General features: G+C 38.9%; 4 protein-coding genes across 5 annotated transcripts; 3 read left to right on the forward strand and 1 right to left on the reverse strand.

Moving 5' to 3' along the window:
* Positions 1 to 2,580: 2,580 nt before the first annotated feature.
* On the forward strand, positions 2,581 to 6,334 carry ptgdsa (prostaglandin D2 synthase a). The gene is made up of 7 exons (XM_061061351.1): positions 2,581 to 2,785; positions 4,414 to 4,553; positions 4,641 to 4,717; positions 5,491 to 5,601; positions 5,700 to 5,801; positions 5,933 to 5,964; positions 6,094 to 6,334. Exons 1-6 carry the CDS (start codon positions 2,693 to 2,695, stop codon positions 5,959 to 5,961), a joined length of 552 nt encoding a protein of 183 aa, XP_060917334.1. The 5' UTR covers positions 2,581 to 2,692; the 3' UTR covers positions 5,962 to 5,964; positions 6,094 to 6,334.
* Positions 6,335 to 6,468: 134 nt separating this feature from the next.
* Positions 6,469 to 10,119, forward strand: LOC132992175 (protein AMBP-like). Of its 2 annotated transcripts, XM_061061349.1 has the most exons (7): positions 6,469 to 7,202; positions 7,468 to 7,613; positions 7,696 to 7,772; positions 7,877 to 7,996; positions 8,072 to 8,173; positions 8,353 to 8,405; positions 8,758 to 10,119. In XM_061061349.1, exons 1-7 carry the CDS (start codon positions 7,017 to 7,019, stop codon positions 8,773 to 8,775), a joined length of 702 nt encoding a protein of 233 aa, XP_060917332.1. In that variant the 5' UTR covers positions 6,469 to 7,016; the 3' UTR covers positions 8,776 to 10,119. The 2 variants fall into 2 exon arrangements, with proteins under 2 accessions (XP_060917332.1, XP_060917331.1); XM_061061348.1 differs by lacking the exon at positions 8,353 to 8,405.
* A 2,609-nt stretch (positions 10,120 to 12,728) lies between these two features.
* LOC132992177 (protein AMBP-like) lies at positions 12,729 to 20,301 on the forward strand. Its single transcript, XM_061061352.1, has 10 exons — positions 12,729 to 12,973; positions 13,990 to 14,132; positions 15,416 to 15,492; positions 15,612 to 15,728; positions 15,914 to 16,015; positions 17,174 to 17,247; positions 18,215 to 18,299; positions 18,456 to 18,623; positions 19,708 to 19,887; positions 20,069 to 20,301. The coding sequence occupies exons 1-10, from the start codon at positions 12,854 to 12,856 to the stop codon at positions 20,092 to 20,094; spliced, it is 1,092 nt and encodes a 363-aa protein (XP_060917335.1). The 5' UTR covers positions 12,729 to 12,853; the 3' UTR covers positions 20,095 to 20,301.
* A 1,896-nt stretch (positions 20,302 to 22,197) lies between these two features.
* Positions 22,198 to 23,049, reverse strand: LOC132992649 (outer membrane protein H.8-like). The gene is made up of 2 exons (XM_061062095.1): positions 22,882 to 23,049; positions 22,198 to 22,470 (listed from the first exon to the last, which is right to left on the reverse strand). Exons 1-2 carry the CDS (start codon positions 22,975 to 22,977, stop codon positions 22,213 to 22,215), a joined length of 354 nt encoding a protein of 117 aa, XP_060918078.1. The 5' UTR covers positions 22,978 to 23,049; the 3' UTR covers positions 22,198 to 22,212.
* Positions 23,050 to 24,347: the final 1,298 nt, after the last annotated feature.

The raw sequence follows: 24,347 nt of genomic DNA on the forward strand, positions 1-24,347 counted from the left end.
CTCAGGCTCTGATTGTTGCGCCGCTTCTCTGTGATGGAGCAGATTAACGCCTGACTGCTGTGTTTTAGATCAACCAGATACATACTAGTAATACTGGAAGATGTTGTAGTTCCTTTTTTCAACGTGTCCTTCACAGAAAGGGTTCCCTGCACAGGTGGTGTTATAAGACAACATCGACATGGGCAAGTACATTTTGAATGAAAATAAAATCATACATTGTGGTCAGAGGCGCTGTTTGTCAACAGGCAACTGCTTGGGGCCCCAGACTAGTAAGGGTCACCTGAGGGCTCAGCAACTTAAACCAAAGCAGAGGCTCAAATTGTTCAAATTTTGCAATGACAGAAGTCCCTAAGGGGGCCCCACCTTACAGCACTCACTTTTGTTGCTCTGCTAACTGTGCATGCATTATCGGTGTGATAACCAAAGTGTGTCAATGAAAGTGAACAAAAAGAAAAATGTAGAGGAATAATCTGTCTATAGGAGGGAAAACTAGAAAGAAATGGTGATGAACGCTGGTTGGAGGCCTCCCCCCCTACCTCCCCCCATACTCCAGAATCGCCACTGATTGTGGTACATGACAAACAATGGTAAACCAAATATTTGCACAGTCATGCTCCTGAGATATTACAACATCAGCACTTGTTTATAACTTCAATAAATCAAACATTAAGCGTCCTCCTGTGCTGTTGGAAGATGTTTAACACAAACTAAGCTACCTGAAACACTTAGGAGTAGGCTGCTAAACATACTAAAGACAAATGTGGACAATCTTCAGACACTTTGTAGAAAAGCTGAGTACTATCAGAGCTGACAAGACTTGACAATCAAAAGAAAGGTGCATTTCATTTTCCAGCTCTTCATGGTCACACTGAGAGCACCTTTTAGGTTCCTCTGGGATTGATTGGACGTGTGTTTCTAATGCGACATGACCATACCACATTGTAGCTGTGCACAGATAATTACTTTTCTATGCCATTAAAATCATTACATGTGTTGGGAATATTGCAAAAACTTTCTTTTTTTTTACCAACAATTTGCCCACCCCCCTCCTATAAACTCTTGTTGTTGCTTTTTTTATCAGTGAAAGCAGATTAGGTCAAGCAGTTCTCTTCGGGTCACACTGGGATGTTTCCTGTAACGAAACTCATGCCTCAGGGCATTACTTCTTTTATGATCAATTCTAAAAATCCAAAAATCTTCTTAAGACTAACATTAGATGAAAGTACGAGGGGCCGTTGAACAACAGAAGTAGTATTTAACTCACGTGCAGTCGGATTTGAACTTGTTTTAACTTGTCCCTTTAGTTTTCAAATACATGTTAATGATTTACTAGAAATCCGGGGGTAGAAGGAAGACTTGCACATCTAGCATTGTCAATGCAGCTGCAGTTTTATGTTCAAGAAAACAATCTTACTTGCAGTGTGATGTGGGCCTGTCAGCAATCACATTAGACCTTCAACACTTCCAGGGGACTCAACCATGAGTTCTTTCTTTCAGCAAAACACATCTCCCTCCAAACACACGTTCAACATCCATCTGTCTGTTTATCAGATTATTCTTCTTGTTTTTAGCTACGGCATTCGTTTCAGTCATGTCAACCTACTCAGCTTCATGAATACCTACACATGTTGTTTTATTTTACTTTAAACCATGATCTTGTTTGTGAATGTTTGCGATAACTTAACATTTACTCATCTGATTAAAAGACGAGCAGTGAGGCTATCAAGGGAAACTTGAGCTTAAAAAGACTTTGCCTAATGAAACTTTGATGACGACTTAACTTTTAAAGAAAGGAATTACTGGTTCTTCTTGTCATAACATGAGCGATAACAAGAGTTTGCATTTCATTCTGTAGTTGTGCAAACTTGCCTTCTCAAACCTGAATTTAAGCCAAACATGATGCCGTAAACAGTGGTGGAAAAGTACTGTACAGCAGCACAGATTTGAAATACTTCAGTTCAATTTGAATTAGTGATAAACTGCATGCTGCAGAGACAACCTGACACCTATCCTGCAGCAGCAGAGGGTTCAGACATGAAAGTGGACAGAGAGAGAAATGTTCCATCTATATATGCTCTGGTTTGATGTTGTCAGCCATTCAGAGGCTTCAGCAGTCATTTAAGTCTGTCTCATAACCATGTTAAAAACTCCTCAAAGGACTTTTGAAAACATTAATGCAAACGTTTAATGTCGAACTTCAAGTGCATTTTGTTGCTTTTGAACTTTTGAGATAACTTCTTCATGTAGAACCTTTTAATTGTATTTGTACATAGATATAGTATGGAGAACATGAACAACAGGATTAGGCGTAACCCCTTTAAGCGTTGCCTTGGTGTTTCTTTAAATGTGTGACGAAGTCTTGTGAAACCATGCTTGTGTGTTCTCCACATGAGCTTCAGCTGATGCTCAGAAACCACAGGCACCATTTATTCCCGCATATGGGAAGTTTAAGTCCAGTCGGGGCTTGTTTTGGAAACACATCTTCAAACACTTGCCCACTGTTCCTTGCTCCCTGAAGATGATTGGCTGACGACCAGGTGGGTGGATCAGCTCGCAGAGCAAACATTGCCACAGGCTTTGCCACTCTGTACCTGTGTGTGTGAGCTGCCTTTGGTTCACTTCAGGCTTGTGTCAGATACCCTCGCTACACCTTTTCAGGTCCAACCAGCTTTTCCTTTTTCTGCACGCAGACATGAGGACCTCTGTGGTTGCTGTTGTCATGGTGATGTGCGGGGTGATGGTGCACGCTGATGTGAAGCCACAGAGAGATTTCAGCCTGCAGCGGGTAACAGACAGACACACACACACTTTGAGTTTTATGTTTGTGTTTACGCATGAATGAATTTAAATCATAGTGACTTTCGGCAGTTAAATCAATATTGGCTATTAAGTGACTCAATTTTTTAGGGAACTCTGTGTTGTGTGTGTGTGTGTGTGTGTGTGTGTGTGTGTGTGTGTGTGTGTGTGTGTGTGTGTGTGTGTGTGTGTGTGTGTGTGTGTGTGTGTGTGTGTGTGTGTGTGTGTGTGTGTGTGTGTGTGTGTGTGTGTGTGTGTGTGTGTGTGTGTTTGTAGATGTCGGTGTATTTCCATGTGAGTGTGTCACTATATGAGTAAGACTGTGTGCGTGGTTCTATATTTTTGTGTGTTTAGCCAACGTTTGAGAACAGTGTCTGCTGCGTACATGACCCAAAGCAAAAAAAATGCGCATTGAATGTCTCGCCTTAATACAAACTGTTATGATTAATAAATAAGTGGATCCTTGTTCTCCCGGACATGGGTCACTGTGACACGTCCCAGGGTAAATACGACATGTCAGAACTCTCTCAAAAGGAAGCTCCTCATTCCTTTGTTGTTGCAGATTTGAGGGCCAATCAAATTGATCAGATCAGGATTGTTTCAGGTTTATCATAAATCAATTTGTTGCTCATCTGGCACAGCTTTATGTGGAAAAATAGACAACAACAAAACGAAGTCTATGATTTCCTCTGTTTTCTCTCTATCTTTATCCACAGATTACAATATAAAGCAGCAGAATACAAAACACTAATAGCTTTTTTAAGACAAAATATATGTACACTATTATTATGAGGTCAGCATGTTCCAACAGAATATAACCTTTCCTTCCCCCTCCATGATGTCAGTGTCTTAAAGGATCTTTGTAAATATATGAGGAAGTGCTGTGGTTAGAAACAGTGTTACAATATGGACTAAAAATAAGACACTAAAAAAAGTATAGACTACGAAAATACTTGTATTCACATAAAAACAGCCATATGAGCACATGTTACACTAAGAGATAACAAATATTTTTAAAAAGTGATTTGATGACAAATCTCTTGAAAAGTTTTAAAAAGTGAGTATATGACCCTGTTCCTTTTTGTCTTACAGCTCTATTTTGGTCCAAGTGTAAAATAAATAAACACACATAAATGAGCTACACTTCAACACAGGGTCACATGTTTCTTCATTAAAATCAACATGGGCACTGTATATTTCAAGTCAATCCAACAAAACCCTCAGTGTTTCCTGAAATGCACACCAGCACACAATCTGCAGCTGAAAATAGTCTCCAAATGTTATTTATTCCTGTTTAAGTTAACTTAGCTAAAACGTACACTTCCATCTGTTTTAGGACATAAATAAGCCTCTTCTCTGTAAGGTAAACTCATATGAAGCTTTATGTTTTCAGTAGGAACCATTAGGCATTGGAATGAGAAAAAGATATAGCTGGTTTAGATATTTCCTGGGATGTGTTGACTATGAGAACAAATATACAATATTGCCAGCTTTCTCCTTAAAAATGTGACCAATGTGTCCCCAACTTGTGAAACGTTTTATTTCATCAGTGACCTGCATAAAGTGTGTTTAGTCGTCAAAAGAGGTCCATAAACCTAATTTCTTGTGATTGTACAGTTTGCAGGGAGGTGGTACCGGGTTGGCCTGGCCTATGACTCTCCCAAATTTATTCCCCTCAGAGATAAAGTGAAGGCCTCCATGGGCCTGATCACACCTCTGCCCAACGGCAACGTCAACCTGACAATGTGGGACGCCACGTGAGTACTACATTAGTTATCATGCAGAGTGTGAAGTGAGAGCCAAAGAGAGGTAGAGACGGACTGTGTTTCCTCTGTGTGCTTCAGGCCTGTGGGATGTCTGAGGCAGGTGTACCAGTATGAGAAGACCAACACACCTGGACAGTTCTCATACTTCAGCACACGTGAGTCTCGCTAACATCTAATGAGCCATGACTGATATGATTATGTGATTATGTGATTGGAGGGTGTGTGGGACATGGGACTAAACCTGAACCAATGATAGCCTCATTGGATAGGGGGGCATTTTCAATATTAAATTCATTCATTAAGTAAAATGAAAAAGCTGTAAGCACTTTTTCAATAAAAAATTTAATTTATAAGAGAAAAAGTTAACAACTCTTTGCCTCATGTTAGGATTTTATTTACAAGTCCTATACATAGTACTGGATCTGATTTGGTTTTCTTTATTATACTCTATTCTTTTTAAGATGATTTCCATGTACCAAATGTACAGTTCATATTAACAGAGGTTTATATTCAAACATTTGAGTAATGAGCTCAAAAACAAGGAGATAAAAAAGAAATGACACATAAGCAAAACTACAGCAGGAGAAATGATAAATATATGTATAAATAAATCAGAGAATAAACTAAACAGGGGAGATATTTTATTGGGATGTATTTTTTCGGTCAGTTCATGTTTGGCTGTTATAATAGCTGACACTGTAATACCACATCAAATTTCATCTTCTACATGAAGTCCCTCATGTTTAAAATTGTCTTCATTTTTGCCTTACACATTTTGCTGTGTTAAGTGAAGGCATCCACCTTGTACGATCTGTAAATTAACACATTGAATTATACAGAATCACTGTCACTCACATGCATTTCTATTCACTCATTCTCCCTGTCTCTGGTTAAGTAAGTGAATAGCTGTACGTTTGTTGTCTGTCAGGCCACAACATGGTGAAGGACATCACAGTAGTGGACACAAACTACACCGACTACGCTCTGGTCCTCAAACACAAAGTCTTTAACAGAGAGTACACACAGGTTGCGCTCTACGGTAAGAACCACACACACTTCAAAATGAAGTTTCATGTTACGACTTAGCTGACGAGTGACTGCTTTCAATCTCTGTTCTGTCTGTCTGTGTGTCCGCAGGTCGCTCTAGTACTGTCAGACATAATATCATTCAAAGGTTTAAAGCCTTCGCCTTGTCCCGGGGTTTCCCTCCAGCATCTATTCTGACTCCGCCTCCTGCAGGTAAGGAGGCAGCAACACATGAATATATCTGCAAATACATCTACAGTACACGTCATATGTTTAGATATGTGTTCCTGCCACTGCCATATACACACGTGTAAAGATACTAAGACATTTTTTTTTTCTTACAGAAAATTGTCCACTTTCAGGCTCTGGATGAACTGTGAGTCTTTGTTGTTTCTTCATTTTAAAATGATGGGGAAAAATACATTATTTGAGGATTTTTAAACCCCCTACTCACCACCAACACACACAAATCTTTATGAAAACTTGTTTTTGCTACACCTTGTAGGTCCTCCTGTGTACCTGAGATGAGGTGGTTCCTGCTCTGTATTTTCCTGTCCACTTTTTCCAGCGTTTACAATGAAATTCTACAAAGAAACTCTCAAACAACAAATGTGGCTAAAAAAGATCACCATCAGAGAATATTTCCTATGTACAATGCATTCATAATCCTCTTTTCTGTTGGCTTTTACATTATTACATTGCTTTTCTTCCTGAATGACCAAAACAATAAAGATTGTTTTACTGTGGTATCTGATAAATAACTTCTATTAAAAACGATATACAGTATTTGTATTAAACTCCTCAAATGTTATAGGTTGTTACTTTGGGAATAATCCAAACGTACCTCCACACGGGGTCAATACAGAATGCATATTCACGTTTGTTTTCATGATCTTAATTTTGTGCCATGTAATGTACAATGTTAGTGTTGTAGTACATATCTATGACCACCAGGGAGCAGATTCTACACACCTATGTTTCTGCTGTGAACCAGACTAGACCTCATAGCCCGTTCAGCTTGCTAATGCTAAAGCTGACTTGTGTAAAGAGCATGTGATGATCTAGATTCTGTTAGAAATGCGGTTAAGTAAGAGTAAAAAGTAAATGAGTAAAATCACATCAATCATGTTGACTAATGCAGACAGCCATTCAGCCCTTTCCCTACTATTTATCAGCTGTTAAATTCTTACATGTATCGATTGGTTGTTTGTTTTAACCTCAGATTCTAAAGTCCAGTGATTCATTGCAAAACAACACACAATCACATGGACACATTTAGTGCAGCCACACACACACACACACACACACACACAAACACACACACACACACACACACACACACACACACACACACACACACACACACACACACCAAGTGACACAGAAAAACTGACAAAGACAAATGTAGACCTTTGCTCTTTTAGTGGTATGTTTGTGTGGTGTTGTGGGAGGGTGGATGTAGTCTATGCGAGTTTGGCCTCAGTGGCTGACAGGATGCAGAGTGTGGTGAGTCTGGTGTCTCTGCTGGTCCTGGGGTCGGCCTGGACCCTGAAAGCCATCCCTGTGCACTCAGAACCTCTTGTCACCACACAGGAGCGCTTCGATGTTGGCAGGGTGAGTCTATCAAAAACAGCTTTTTATGACAACTGGTTTGTTTTTCCTTTCCCCCCAGGCTACCTTTATTATTCATGTGACAACTTCATTTATTCTTCCTATATAACTATTATTTTGCCACTAAATTATCCACTTTTATTTCTTAATTGGCCTTTTATCAGTCAGTATATTGTTCTGACATACTCTAAATGAATTTTAGATTGTATTACAGTTTCTGAGATCAACATGAAAATACTCAACAGTTAACATGTCGTTGTCCTTGCAGTTCATGGGGAGGTGGTATGAGGTAGCAGTTGTTTCTACCTGTCCTCACTATATGCAGCACAAGAGGGGAAACCCTGCCATAGTTGCAATGGAGCTGCAACAAATTGCCACAGTAGGCAACTTCACCATGACATCCACTCATTTGCGGTCAGACTTGCTTGCATTCTTGTAGACTTGCAGGTCAAAAATGATAGAGTGTAACTTGTGTTGTGTTTGCATGTGTGTGTAGGAATGGTTCATGTAAGCAGACAACTACACATTATAGTGTGACCGACACTCCTGGAAGATTCTTCCATCATTTTGCACGTATGTTTTTTAATCTTTAATATGACATCAACACATTTTTATGAATGAAAAAAAAAATAGAGCTGGATCATTTCAAATTCATTTAAACTCTTCTTTACCTGCAGGATTTGGGGCAGATGTGGATTCTTTTGTGGTTCATACAAACTATGATGGTTTTGCAATGATGCTTCAGCTTAGCACAGAGAAACCATCGGGGATTCAAACCACCAAAGCTAAGCTTTACAGTGAGTGACAAATTCCTGAGTTCATCAGTTTATTTGTTTACGTGTTTTTGGTTTTCATTGGTATTTTGTCTTCAGGTCGAACTATGAACATGGGTTCCGCTGTGATGGAAAACTTCAAAACGCTGGTCAGACATCATGGAATGAGTGACGACAATATCATCATAAATCAGAGCGAAGGTGCAAGCACAGACACAAACATATTGAGGAAAAGCAAAGGTTCAACACAATCAATCCATTATTGTGTGAGCCTGCATTTATTAAAGTATGAAAACTGTATGATACTTGAATGACATCCTTTGGCTTCCTAAACACAGGGACACAAATGTCTTTGTCATTTCATCTTACTGTCTTCCCAGGTGAGTGTGTTCCAGGTGAACAGGTGACCAAACCCATCCCAGCTCAATCTCAGGTATTTGCCTCACACTGTGACGTGCTGAATCAACGTTTGCATTGAAACCCCAGCTCTGATTTGTTCAGAGATTCATATTCATATATTTAATTCATATTTTTTATAATTCATTCAGAGTTTTTCAGTACCCAGTGAAAGGTTAAATCAGGTTAAAGAATGCAATAGTCAGTCAAGGCCTGTGACACTGTAGGTCCTGGTCCGTGCCTCCATCAGGGAATCTTTGTCGTTTTTTTCATTTGCTTAGACAGGCATAAAATCATGCTATTCTGTGAATGCAAACGTCAAAAGAAAACATACAACATGTGCTGTATTTCATTTGAACACATGAATAAATGTTTATTTCATATTTCAGGGGGAGAGATCCAGTTGAATACTGAAGAGGAGGAACATCACACCCAAAACACATTGTGTCATCATTCTATAAATGCATTGTGAGAAACATCTTCTTGTGGGTTAATTAATGCAACACTGTGTTGTCAACATTGACTTTGCATGGCAATTCTGTATACATAGGCCTGTAAGTCACTGTTTCATTTAGGTATTTGTTCATGCTTGACTTGACTTTTTTCGTCAAAATAATTGGTATTCAGGTTCTTCACTCTCTATTAAATTGATTCTGTGTTTATGTTTGTGTTGGAGCTTTAAGGGAACATACAGAAACTATCTTTTTAATAAGCTCCACTAACAGAAACGAGGTCAAACTAGGATACATATTGGAGATGCTCTTGAAAAATGGAGAGAGGTCATAATGCAGAAAGGTTTCAAGACCGAGAGCTGGCTAAACACTGAAGCTTCAGTGTCCGGGAATTGGCAACCTGCATCCACTAGGGAGGAGGGGGCGGGGGCCGGAGATGGCTCTCTCCAATGTTTTGAAGTTGGACTGCAGTACCCGTTTTGAATGCTAGGTGTCAGAATTACATATTGCTCCTTTAATCCAGATGGAAAGTAAAACACTGGTCAAAACAATGTTTAAATAACACATAGAAAACATCAAATAATTTAGGGGATTTCAGCACCTCGTTATATACTTCTTCATTACCATAAGCTTTCAATCTTATGGCCATGTCATTTGCTTGCTCCCTACTCAATTCCCTTTATAATTCATTACTATAGTGCTGATTCTGTAAATCTCTCATGTGCACATCACATCTAATAACATTTTCATCAAAACTTGCATAATTTCCTGAGAAAATACTAGAGAATCCCTTTTCCCACTCAAAAGCACCTTTCACCTGTCTGAGGATAATTCCTGTCCTTGCCATATTTCCATATTTTCTCATGATGTTTGGGCCCCAGCTTATTTATCTCATTCCAAAAGCACTTTGTGTTATTAATCTGAATGTTTTCTTGGTTTAGCGATTCGCCTCGAGATGTATCTTTGTCCAGCCGGAGGAGGTTGTCCATACAGAACCTTTTATTTGTCAACATAAAATAAACTGAAGATGAAAAAAAGATAGAAATAAAAAAAGTAGAGCTAAACACGATTCACAATGACCTACAGCATTTACCAATTAGTGCTGTATCGCTTTAATGAAAAATCAATTTAGCTTCCCTCATATTTCACCTAATTTAAATAGTTTTAAGGAAATGTCTTTGTTATCTTTTGACGATTATTATCTTAACCTCAAATGATGTGGGTAGGTTCTACTTGAAATGCAGAATTGAAGATGCTTTTTAATGAATAAACATCAGTGACTTGTGGCTACAACGGTAAGGTTGTTGTTTTTTCAAGTAGGGCCTAAGAGTTGAATAATTGGGATTCGTAGTCAAATAAATAGATTAGTTCAAAAGATTTGTTCAGGGAGTCGTTCAGTCCGTGACCGGAGTTTCACCTGCTTAGTCTCATTTAGCGTAAATTTACACACAGCTTAACGTTCAGTTCATTTCCAGTGAGAACCGAGAAGAGACGGACATTAAGAAGCAGGTGAGATAGTGGGCACTTAAGATTTCTAAAGATAGGACTAATTTTCAAAACTATTAGCGAAAAGAAAATGTTGTTGTGCTTTTTACATGATAGTAAAATCGGGCCAATGTAAAAAAAAACAAAAAAAAAAAACTGTCTGTCTTCATTAAACACAGGCTATGATTTATCTGCAAAACTGTCTCTTAGAAATAACGATTGTGCATTTGTTTTATGTTTTCCTAGATTATGTTTTTGTTTCTTTGAGTTAATGTCGTTGAAAACTTGTTTCTAAACCAAACATTGAAATATGTAAATATTTCTACACTTTAAATCGGGAAGGAGATTTTGTCTTTAAATAAATTAAAAATAAAGGCTATACGTTGTTCTTGCCAGGAAGGCTTCTTTAAACAGCAACATTGTTTTTAAATGTAGAGAGTAAACGTATTTTTTTTGGCATTAAGTTTTAGAAAAGGTTTTTTCAATAGTGAGAGGATTTCTCTGTCAGGGCTCACGCTCACTGTTGTGCGTGAAGTGAACGAATCTCTGAACATGAACGACTCCCTTACAATAAACAAAACTGAGTCAGTCTCAGGTTCAGCCAGCCACATCGCTGTTCCACCTGTGACACAATGACTGAGTCCCTGTGTATTACTTTGCAACTGAGAGTTACACTGAACTGTGAAGAATTGATCATTTCTGAAGCGTGATTCGGATCAGTTTGTTCAACCAAAAGATTTGCTCTCTACATAACACAAGGCCAACAACAAGAGATTAGTGATAAGAGGAGCTGTCTGGTGTTCTGGGCTCAGTGTCTGTGTAATTGTGTTAATGGATTAGCTCACTAAACGAGAGTCTGTGATTCTAGGACAGTCTGGGGCAGTAACTTAACTGTAATATCATTATCCTTCCACAGAAATGAGTAGCATTAAGAGTAACACTTCCTAAAAACAGAAAATGTAACAGTATAGGCTAATTAAAGTGCAGGTATTAGCCAAGTAAGACTGCATCAGTGCATCGCCTGAAAACATTAGTTTTTTTGTTCATGGTCAAATTGAATCAATTGTAGGACTATATGAGTGACAGATGGGGGCAAGTCAAGTGGGCAACTTGCCAATATGCTAAACCAATGATGGAGGATGATCCAGAGAGTGTTATTATGAGTTTACTTAACACAGCAACAGAGAGTTTGGGGTTCAAGCGGTAATCCTGTTGCCTCATGTAAAGATTATTGTAATTAAACTCTTGATTGAAAGTCAAAGCTTAAAGGCAGGGTTGCTCATTTTCTCCAGAAACACTTTTTTAAGATTTTGGTTGAAATTTTCTTTAGGTCCTGACAGAAATTAGTAATTCATGTGCTCTGAAAAAAGAAACAAAGAAAATACGTCATCTGTAGCAGTTGTAAGCCTGTAAAAACTTGTCAATGTCTGCCACGAGGCACCAATCTGATGAACCAATCATGCGTCCCTGTCTCTCAGCTCGTTCTCTACCCATTGCGTGCACTAGCCCACACTCAAATGGCGGAGTTTATACTGTGAGTTTGTCGTAAAATAGTCCTGTGAGTAGTAAAATAGTCCCGTTTTTTGAGAGAGACGTAGTTTCTACACAATGCAAGCGATGAGTTGAGGCCTGTACGTGAGGGACGTGGCTTTTGAGGGAGCACAGAGGGGAGAGGGTTGGTGTAGACAGAACACTGAAGGAATGCTATCAAAATCATGCTTGTTTTTTTTAAATGACCATGCCTTTAAGTATAGTTTGATTATAGATTTTCATTAGAGTACTAAGAAAAAAAATACATTACACTTCCAGGGTAGGTTGCCCAGGACTGTCCTTTCACAAAATAGTGTTAATCTTATGTTGGTCACATAACTATTATTTGTAACTAATAAAACTAGTTACAACAGAAACTACTGAATCATAGATGACTCACAGACTACTTACAAGTGGACAATGTGTGGACAGTACTGTATGTGCGATTTAAGGGATAATGCGTAGTTTAATCAAAAATACTAATAGTCACCAGACGTCTGTGGACCAGTAATGATTGCAAAATCTGGACCTTTTCTATGGCTGATGTTTAATTTGTATTCATTTCCCAGTCAAGCAGCAGAATTTAAGTGACATTGTTCAAAATCTTTTGGTCCATTTTTGGTAGAGCTAGGTTTGCACCAACCTAATACTACCCTTAAAGAGCCACTTCTCCAAACACTACTACTGTCCTCACCTAGGAGCCCTACACAAAAAAAACACATGAAGTCTTGACAGGTGATGGCTCTTATTGATTTGATGATGTTGCAAAAAGTCCAATGTTTAATTGGTCAGCTGCCGAGGCTAGTCAGAGCTCAAATGGAGAGAGAGAAGAACTTTGCTCTTTAACTTATTTGTTTTTTGCTTGGCTGTGTGAGTGAGTGCGGGGGCTACTGCACACAAAACATAGGTCAATGTCCCGTCCAGTAGGGGAGTAAGAAAAATTAGCAAAGAAGGTGAAGCGCTTCTTGTTTTCAGTGTCTCAGACTTGAATTCTCTCACAGACGATTGGACAGACAGGATGCAGCAAGCGGTGATTTTGGTTCCCCTCCTGGTCTTGGGGTGGACATGGACCCTTCAAGGACTCCCTGTACTCCCAGAACCTCTTTTCACCACTCAGGAGAACTTTGATCTGACCCAGGTGAGTGACTTATTTATGAAGTCTTGCATGTTATTTTCCCTCTTTATGTACTATAATTCTGTTTCTCATTTGTTGTAAATGTACTCCCGTACTTCCAAAGTTTTTTCTTTTTCCACCCATTTTTACCTTGTGTTTTGTGGATAAAATAATCATCCAAAAGGCAGCACAAACTGGAAATATACATCTTGTGTACAATATGCATCAGAAAAAAAATCAAATTATTTTTGGGGCCTTTTTGCCTTAATTGGATAGGACAGCTGAAGAGAGACAGGAAATGTTGGGAGGACAGGCAGCAAAGGGGCCAAGGTCAGATTCGAACCCATGGATGCTGCTATGAGGACTATAGCCCCCGTACATGGGGCATGCAATGTAACCACTAGGCTATCACCGCCCCAGAAAAATTCAAGTTTAATTGCAGAGTACACATAGCCTACATGAGTATAACATCATCTGCATAAAGTGATATCTTGTGGGATGCCAGGCTTATCAGTTTCTTTGTGCGTCCCTTGTACATAGGCTGTTGTCCTAAGTTAACCCGATTCAAGTCCAACCTGTGGCTTTCCAACATGTTGTTTCCTGCTCGCTATCTGCTGTCCTATCTGATAAAGCCATAAAAGCCCAAACCCTCTTTAGAGGGTTTGATGTCCAATATTTAAAGCTTCTGTGAGGAGTTTTTAGCTGGTTATGAAACATACTGTAACTAATATTAATGCATCTTTTTGAGCTACAAAAGCAACAGACCATCAGCCTGAAAATGAATTATTTCCATATTGTTTTTTCTAATGTGTAAAACTGCTGCCTTGGAGTATAGGTGCAGAACATCGAAGAGTGGTACATTTAACTGTTTAAAGAAAGCAGGATGAGATTTTTGTTAAAAAACACATGAGGGTTTAAAAAAAACTATAGTGCTAAAACACAAGATGAACATTATGTCAAAACCAAACCAACCAATGCTACTTTGGTTACAGATATGTTTATGTTGAATGTAAATATATCATGTTGTGTTTTTCTAACAGTTTTTAGGAACATGGCATGACGTTGCTTCGGCAAGCTCATGTCCCTATATGCGACATCATCGAGGAGATGCAGCCATTGGTAAACTGGTACTGGAGGCAGGCACCACTGAAGGCAAAATCAAGACAACTCGAACTGTACTCAGGTTTGTAAGAAGAGGAAGCAACGCACATTGACAAACAACTACACATATTACGAAAAACATAGCGAAATACATGATTTTAATGTTGTTACAATTCACTTAGCAGACACTTTAATCCAAAGCTATCCATCAGAGAGTAAGTACTCCGCCACCACAGCGGGAGAAATGCGGTGTTAAGTGTCTTGCCCAAGGACACATCAGACATGTTGCTCAGCTGGGGATCGAGCCCTTGACCTTTCGGTTGAAAGGCGATGACTCTACCAACTGAGCCACAGCTGCCAAATACTTGTCCAATACATGTCCAAACACTTAATTATTTACAAATGAATGCTCCATATAAGATAATGCCATTTTAGGCCAAAACAAATAAGTGTGTACAAACACAGTTATATAAAATGTTCATCCCTGACAAGAACCATTGCTTATCCTGTCACGTTGGAGACACTTAAAATACGTAAAATAAATAAACCGATTTAAACATATTTATGGCATTCAAGAAAAAAAACAGTACACATTTATTATCATATTATATATTCATGGTGCAGGCAAATTAGCAAATCTTGACTGTGATTGAGTTAATGCAACAACCCACAAAATACACAGAATGGTTCAAATGTATAGATTAGGCTACCCAGCAGTTTAAAATAGGGGGGGGGGGGTGCCCGGTGTGTGCGCGGTGTGCGCGGTCTCTCTGCAAAGCATACAGCCTGCTTGGCATCACAGGTGCACGCCAGAGAAAGGCCATCAAAAGCACCACAGAGGCAGCTGAGAAGGCCTCTAGATGGCTGTGGATCAAGAGAGGTGATCCGTGGGTACATGCTACTTAGACACAAGCCGGGACTTGATCAATCCCGGCTGGGTCGCCTGAGTAAGGGTGTATGATGTTGAACGACCCGAAACACCCAGTGACCCCAGGTTCCATCACTGATGATGTGTTTAAGTACATCAATAGATGTATATTGAACAACTAGGTGACTGTCAGATGTATTCAGATGCCTGCTGCCTTAAAGGAATAGTTTTTGAAGTGGGATGGTTTAAGGTACATACTGTATATAAAGTCTAATACCTACTCAACGGGACATAGCTTACTTCTCTGTTCAGCTTCTCCAAACATAGACCATGCAGACTGCTGATTACTGTAGGTAGTACAGGGAATATTCTAACTCAAATCGAAAATCTGTTCAATTATATTTCTAATTATAAATTATATATTTAAATATGCACAGGCATCACATCACACATGCTTTGTTCCACTACTGAGTAATTTTGTGTGTGTGTTTATGCAGACATGGAACCTGCAAGGAGATGACTGGGGACTACGAGCTGACCTCCACCCCAGGACGATTCTTCTACCACATCACAAGTCCGTCTCTCTGTCTCGCTCTCTACATACAGCTGATACAGCTTCTCTCTTCATCTGTTCAGTTCATGTAACCCTAGACGTTTTTTGCAGTTTTGACCTTCTTCCTGTCCTTTCAACAGAGTGGGCTTCAGACGTGGATGCCTACGTGGTTCACACCAACTACAACGAGTATGCCATAGTGATCATGAGCAAACAGAAAACATCAGGGAATAAGAGCACCTCACTTAAACTTTACAGTAAGTGGACACTCTAAATAAGAAACACTTTGTGACCTCTTTATTTTTTTGTATCCATTAGGCCTATTTTACATATCAAGTATTAGATGTCTTTATTTCTATTGGATTATAGCAGATAGAAAATTGTTATATGACATGAATTGATAATAAAGAATTGTTTAAATCAGAGTCATTTTCCTCTTCAGGTCGAACCATGTCTGTGAGAGCCACTTTGCTGGAAGACTTCAAAGCACTGGTCAGACAGCAGGGGATGAGTGATGACACTATCACCATTAGGCAGGACAAAGGTACAACACAGTCGCAGTCTGAAGCAGAGTTTATTTTATTTGGGAGGGATGATGCATTTGAATAAAGTTCTAATACATCAACAAATGGGTTGCACATGAGAGTATAAAGCTTTTTTCTCATTTTTAACTCTCGTCCCTGATTGGGCCTCCACACTTCAGTGTAGTTGAATATACAGCATTTATTGTTATAAAAACACATAACAATACAGGTTTGAAATACAATTAAACATATAATATACAAATGCACACATTATTTACTCCAGTTCAAATTAGTTAGTAGCCTATGTGTTATCACATTTACTTGTTTAACATTTGTAGGATTTTTACTCAATGGCTGAACAGCACCAATCACATCAGGGATTAAGATATGTTCATTTATTCATGACACCGCTAGTTCACACACACATGGAGGGTCTTTCAGTCCTCAGCACGATGTCTGTACATCTTTTTCTGACTGTGTGTAAGTCTTCTTTAAATGTGACACAATTGAACATTATATTCATGATTAATGCCATCTTTTAGTCTACTCCTTCACAATTCCAATAATATCCAACATGTGAAAAAAAATGTAACCCCATGATGCACTGGGACAGTGGTACTCAGCCTTGTTAGACTTGAGAGCCACATTTCCCAGAAAATATTTCTGCAAGAGCCACAATCAAAAAACCTATTTCTTTCCTAAAATATGTGTGGGAAACACAGTGACATGACTTTCAAATAATAATTTCTGCTGACAATATTTCCCTTTTTTAAATAATTACTTTAGATTTATTTCTCCAAGTAGGACCTAAAAGAGCCACAACTAGTCCCAAAATGAGCCACATGTGGCCCGAGAGCCTCGGGTTGAGTATCACTGCACTAGGAGATGCCTCAAATAAACCTTAAAACTAGCCTACAAAATGATCAAATATTTGGACAATATACCAAACATAAGACATAGCTGCTTTAGCCCACTATCAGGCATACATTCTGAGGTATTTTGAATGATAGATGAAGGTGGAGAAAGATGAACAGCTCCGATCTTTGTTGTCCAAAAATATACCATAGAAACAGAAAACATAAAGCCAATAAAAACACTGGACAAGGAAAATCTTAAATCATGTAGTTATAAAGGGACAGGGTGTCTATAACATATTGTTTTATCTAATGTCTTTGCAGGTGACTGTGTTCCCGGAGAGGTGGAGGAGCTGTCAGCTCAGACTCAGACTCAGACTCAGGTACTCACAATACATGTATCACTCACGCCTCAATTATCTGATCCTGTGTATTCATATTTGTATTCAAAAACACTTTAGCAAATAAAATACATTGATACATGTGAACAAAACAAGAACAAAAAAAATATTTTTTTAGTATGCTTTAAGAAATCACCTTTGCACCCCTTACAGCAGGTGTAGTGTTGTATTCTGTATGTAATGTGTTGTTTCTAAAAGAAAATATAAATCCTTTTATACAGTAGGACTAATATTTAGCAGCAGCAGCAGCTAGCTGTACATTTATATAGGAACTCCTGATATAATGTAAAATAATGATAATGCTATTTAGCAGACTGTCAAAATTGAAGGAAATAAAAATGAGCACCTCGTGATGTCATAATATGAACTTCTTCATGGGCGGTTCTAAGCAGGGGCCCACAGGGGCCAGTGTCCCTGTAACACTGAGCTTGGTCCCCCCTGTGGCCAACCCTCCAAAAGGACGAGCCCCCCTCATAACACATACACAGTATTAGACTAAAAAAACTGAATCACAATCTAGTCTTAAATACTGTTACTGAAACAAATATTAATCATGCTATTTAATGATGCGCACTATTATTTGGCATAATATTTTTATTTTTTTAAAGTGATCATCTTTGTCTATTTTTCACCTGGGGTTAATGTTCCCCTCTGACAAAACAACTGGCCCCAGTTTGGCCCCCTCAGTAAAATTGGTCTAGAACCACCACTGAACTTCTTAATGGCACAGAAACAATTTTAAATGAGCTTGAAGAATGTATAAACAGAATAATTAAAACAAAATAAGGATACAAAATGTAACAGTGCAAGAATTTAGTTACAACATGTAGTAGTTTAAATTGTGTTATTGTCCTAAGGTGAATTTAGATCAAGAATTGTGTATTTCAGAAGAATATATTTTATGGTGTTTTATGGTCATGTGGCTTTGCATCTCTAACTGAGTCTGTCTTTGGATGTGATGCAGCGGAGGAAGAGAAACATGGAGCTTACTGTGGAAACTGACGAGCTGGAGAGTTCTGGTGATGATTCGCCTCTCTTCAACTCAACTGGTAAGTGATCACTCTCTGGTAATAGGATATACTCTGGTGCACTTGTATAACAGATTCACATTTTTAATGAAGGATATAAGATCCTGATTCTAATGTGGCAACCACTGTGTATCTAATCTCTCTGGTTCTATATCTCTTCCCTGTCTCCTCCCATAGAGGCCTGTAATGCAAAACCAGAAACAGGGCCATGTTTCGGGCTGCACCAACGTTACTACTACAACTCCACCTCGATGAGCTGTGAACTCTTCAAGTATGGAGGCTGTCTGGGCAACCAGAACAACTTTGTGACTGAGAGAGACTGCCTGCAGAGATGCCGCACTGAGGGTAAGGAGTGACATTCCAAAAAATACCACACATACTTATCAGATGACTTAAATGTGTCTGCTGCATCATCATGTTGTGCATGTTGCTCAAATCTGTCAGATGTAGTGGAGTTGGGCGGATGATGCGGAAGCTCCAGAACTTGTACTGTATTTAAACCATCCAATTTAAAATACAATGTGTCGGAGCTTGTATCGAAGATGAAACGTCACATGAACAGTTGGCTAAAGTTATGAATGTCACCGATGCTTTGAAAAGCTCTTCATTCATCCTGACTGTTTGAATTTTTTTTTACAAATGAACTGTGTGATCGTTGTATTTTTTAGATAAGAAAGGCGATGAACATAAGAAAGACTCATTAATTACATCTCCACCTGATAGCAAGAATGTACTATAATGATTCAGCTTATTTAATAAAAGTCATTAACATAGACTGTACTGCATCACGTTGGACTAAGAACTGTCAAACAAATATCAATCATCATGCCAAAGTCATGACCCCCAAAAATGTTCTCATACAACTACACAGAGAGTGTACTGTAATGCTTTACTTCAAAAGTGTGAAATAATATCAACACAAGAATGTTTTTTCAATTGCAACAAATCGCACTAAAGTGAACATTTTTCACGAGTATATCCAAACGAAAGGATACAGACAGGGTTCTTGGATTTTTATTTCACACAATTATTAATAAAAACTGTGAATATAAGTGAAGTAGAGCTTCAAAGAATTTTAAGAGGGCTGCTATTACTCTAACAAGCCAGCAGATGTCACTGTGTTTGCAGCGTTTGAAGCCACAAAGCTTCATGAGGCTTCATCTGCCCATCACTAGTTTTAGAAACTTAATTGTTGAGCCAGTAAAAGTTGCTGCAACTAAAGGGATGTGATCCCTCAGCGACTTCACTCGTACATACTGGTACCCTAGCTGCTGTATTAAATGAGGCTCTGTGAAGAGAATTATGACAGGTGTGCTTTGTTTTGGGGTTTTCTAACAGACAGATGAAGCTGTGGCTTTGCTGTGAAAAGATAAGGAAAAGTTTTGAGTTAACATGCAAAGTCCTCTGTTGTCCTCTGTGTTCTCCCCAGCTGTGTGCCGTCTGCCCTTGGCGCCCCATGCCTGCACAGGCCAGCCACCAATCTGGGTCTTTGACTCCTCTATAGGTCTGTGTCTTCCTTACAAGCAGGACTTTTGTCAGGCCAACGGCAACAAGTTCTACAGTAAGGCCGAGTGTGAGGAGTACTGCGGGGTGGTGAATGCTGCTGATGGTGAGATTATAGAGGAGATGTCAACAAATTACACAAACATGCATTCATGACCCAGCCAATGGCAAAGCCACTGCATCAGGCACCTTTCAAATAATTTTCTTAACAACTCCCTTGACAATTGTATTTATCGGTACATCTAAAAAATAAATGCATTAATGTTTTCTTCTTTCCTCCTTTGCAGAAGCAGAGCTCCTGCAGGTAAACTGATTGAGATGCGGTCACATCACTTCATAACTCAAGATGGAGATTTGGTTTAGACATTAGGGTTGCACAAAAAGTGGAGACGCTATGGAGGCCTCCTCGTAGACATTTTGAGCCTCCAAATCTGGTGAATTGTTCATGTCAACATAAAAGTCCTTTGTCAAGGCACTTGTATGACCACCGATCATCAATAAAACACCACATTTCTCTGTTTCTCTGTTTTCTTTTCATATGATTAGCGTCGCTCTTAAATGTTTAAATATATTTAATGGACTTTTGCTGATGTAGCAGCTTCATGGCACTTTTCAAATACAAACAGTAGGCAGTCTGACTACTCAAAGAGCTTTTACACCGCAGGTCACACCTACCCATTCTCACCCATTCACTCACTGATGGCAGAGGCTGCTATGTAAAGTGTCCATCAGAAGTACATAATCCCATTAATATACATTCATACGCTTCTGACGAAGCAGCGGGAGCAACTTGGGGTTAAGTGTCTTGCCCAAGAACACATCAGACTGAATGTGGCTGCAGGAGCTGGGGATCAAACCCCGCCTCTACAAACTGAGACACATGTTGTAGTTGTTTGTTGCTTGCTCAAGGTGGACTTGTGTTGGGAAGCTCCTTCGGTTAAGTGTCCCTAAGATCACATTTGTTATGATTTGGTGCTATGTTGATAAAAATGGATTGATTCATTGACTGAAGTTCACTGGTGAATCAGTCCACCCGTAACACCGCTGAAACAAATGATCAGAAATCATTGTTTTTTGTAGACTCATTATTCGATTCATATGTTACCACATCAATCCCTCTAAACGAATACAACTAAGTGAAGAAATGTTATCTTTTTATATGGATTAAGTACGCCACTGTTTTTGGTCAAGGTTTAATAAATGCTAAGTCCCCACATCTCTTTCTGATCATCCAACAATGAACAACAATATTCAAAGTCAAGTAAAGAGTTGATTTATTGGTCATCTTTGTCATATCATGTTCTTTAAGTGCTTAAACAAAAATCAATAATGTATTTATTGTTTTCCATTTGTAATGCCTCTAAATGTATTTCTTTAAAGGTGTAGATTATCAATCAATCAATCAATCAATCAATCAATCAACTTTTATTTGTATAGCGTCAACTCATAACAAGTGTTATCTCGAGACACTTTACAAGAAGCAGGTAAAATACCTTACTCTTTGTCTGTTAACATTACAAAAGAGCAGGTAAAAAGACCTTACTCATTGTTATGTTACAAAAAGCAGGTAAAAGACCTTACTCATTGCTATATTACAAAGATCCGGCCTATCCATCATGAGCACTTTAGCAAAGCAGCAAAAGTTACAGTGGTAAGAAAAAACTGCTTTATTAAAAGGCAGAAATCTTCGGCCGGATCCCCGGCTCATGACGAAACAGTCTTCACAGGCCTAGACTGCGCCGGGCTTGGAAAGGGATAGGGGGAGAGATGGGATAAGATGCAGGAAGAAGGATAGAGAGCAAGGGGGTGGGGGGAGGTAGACCGTCCATCAGCAATCCGGTGGGGAGGGGAGGGGGTGTGGGGGGTTGTTCTGGCAGGCCGCCAACCCACGATCCGGTGGGGAGGGGGTAGTGGTGGGGGTTGTTCTGGCAGTGTCGCTCCTCATCTCACTCAGATTCACCTGTTGGTGTGCTTCCAGACAGGAGATCAGCAATACTCACAAATGATGGTTTTGATGTTGTTGTTGTCTCTTCTTCTGTCAAAGGGTTGTAATAAAAATGATTAGGACAGTGAAAACTTGTTTATGTGAACTGAGGAGTAATTAAGTTGTGGCTGGGATTTCACTCCTCACCTTCAGTGTGACATCTCTGCATACACTCTGCCACATTTTCAAAGTTGTTCTGGTTGCCGTCACAGCCTCCATAGATGAACATTTCACAGTTCATTGAGGTGGAGTTGTAGAAATAACGCTCGAAATTTCCCAGACATGCTGGTCCTGAACTCTGTGGTACCTGCTGACAGACCTCTATAGGAAAGAGAAGAAATACCACAGAGAGAGCAGATGACAACATAATGCCTCAGTGTTTAACATCACTGCACAACTTAGTATAAACTTACTATGGCATGAAGTTAATCACATGGTGAATATTTATCACTTACCCGTTTTGTTAAAGTCAGTTGCATCAACAGCAGGAGCATCAACAGCAGGAGCATCAACAACAGGAGCATCAACAACAGGAGCATCAACAACAGGAGCATCAACAGCAGGAGCATCAACAACAGGAGCATCAACAACAGGAGCATCAACAGCAGGAGCATCAACAACAGGAGCATCAACAGCAGGAGCATCAGCAGCAGGAGCATCAACAGCAGGAGCATCAACAACAGGAGCATCAGCACCATTCACCTTCTGTGTCAGGGCCAGAGACAGACTCAGTCAGACGTACAATGACACTTAGAAACTCGTATTTCAAATGGTTTTGTCAAATTCATTTGAAATTGTTATAAATGTTAACACTTTGCCTATTTCATTGTCCACATTACAAATTCTTTAATGTTATTATTCCAGCATAACAGGTAGATCAAATTCCAAAAAGTAAGAATAGAAACTTGATTGTATCTGTAGAATTAAATATGGCCTATATATATATATATATATATATATATATATATATATATATAAGGAAGATCATTATATTCCTATTACTTTTCATACAAATTTGAAATTTGATACAGCCTGGAAAGGCACTAACATTGGTTATATAAAGAACTAAAAAGGCAAATAAAGACGGAGAGAAGATCCTTTAGTTTAGAAACTCACCTGGTCCATGCTATCATCCTCCTGCGTATGGACCCCCTGGAGGCTCCAGGTCCAACCCAGGAGCAGCACCGAAATCAGAACCATTGCTTTTGTCATCCTATCAGTCGATTTGTGCAGCTCTCTGAAGAAGAAATAATAGGAATATGGTTATCACTCAGTACCTCATCGTTTCTTATATAGGCTACTCCTCATCTCAGCTCAGTCAGGTTATCTACCTTTGTCTTGTGTTTACCGAGCTGCCCACATAGTATGTTCTAACCACCACAGCCAAAACAACGGAACAAGTTAGAAAATGTAACCTTGTTCTGATTGTGTCTGACCATTTAAGGAACATTGGACTTTAGAAATGAAAAAAATCTGAGTATTTGTTTTGTCGTAAGAATGAGCAAAAGCCAGCAAACATCTAACATGCGTCTCATATATTTGCAGAATGGATGAGTAGCAGCGGTTAACGGTGAAGACTTTCTGTGTTGTGTATTTTCCAAATAATTAAAATACAAATGTCCAAGACATAGTAAGTACAAGACAACATAATGACCTCCTTTATTCTTTCGCACCATCATATTATATCTACTTTTTGTTGTGTTGCATATCTCTCAAGTTCCATGTTTACCTGCTTCATCAAAATTTAGCACTTTGCTCTTTTTCTGATTTACTTGGCTGTAGTAAATATGTGAGGGGGCACCACAACACATACACTGAGTCATAGGTCATTCACTCTCACCGAATGTTCATTTAACCTTTGCTGCCCACCTACGTACTCCGGACAAGGTTATATTAGACATAATAGATCATCAACATGTACATAATAACGCCTACTAGTAAATCATTTTTTTGTGTGTTTTTACTATATTCTATTTTTTAAGGCATTTATATTCTTCAGACAATAACAGGTGTACATATTATTATTAAATGTATTTATTAAATGCTGCAACAAATGAAAGTGGAAGCATCAAGAGTGAAAAGAAAAGGGGTCCAAGAATTGAGCCCTGGGGTTACCCAGAGGTGATACGCTATGGATGATGATAATTTCTCATTTTTACTGAGAAAGACCAAAGCAAAGTGGAACATTGTGCTTTGACCTGAAATCAGAAAAAAGTGATTTGTCCCCGAGGGTGTTAGTTGGTGAAACAGGTTTTCATTTTTGAAACTTTAAAACTGTGTTCGGAATGAACGATAAGAAATTATGATTCTTATGTCGATCAAACAATAAGTTTACCCAAAACACTACATGTGACATGTGCAGGAGCCAAGTCATAATACATTTTATTTTCTACTTCCGATATTTATCATTGTTGGTGTCTGTTAAGAAGCTCCAGAAACAGGTCCAGAAGTGTACGACTCTCTGTTACACTTTAAATTTGAGGAAATCACTTTGATTTCAAACCTCTCAGAACATCAAAAATGTATTGAGGACAAATTCTAGTTTTATGAGCTATACAAGAAAGGGTTTTTTATGGTAACAA

This window comes from Labrus mixtus, chromosome 17 (genome assembly GCF_963584025.1).
Source record: "Labrus mixtus chromosome 17, fLabMix1.1, whole genome shotgun sequence".
Lineage (NCBI taxonomy): Eukaryota > Metazoa > Chordata > Actinopteri > Labriformes > Labridae > Labrus > Labrus mixtus.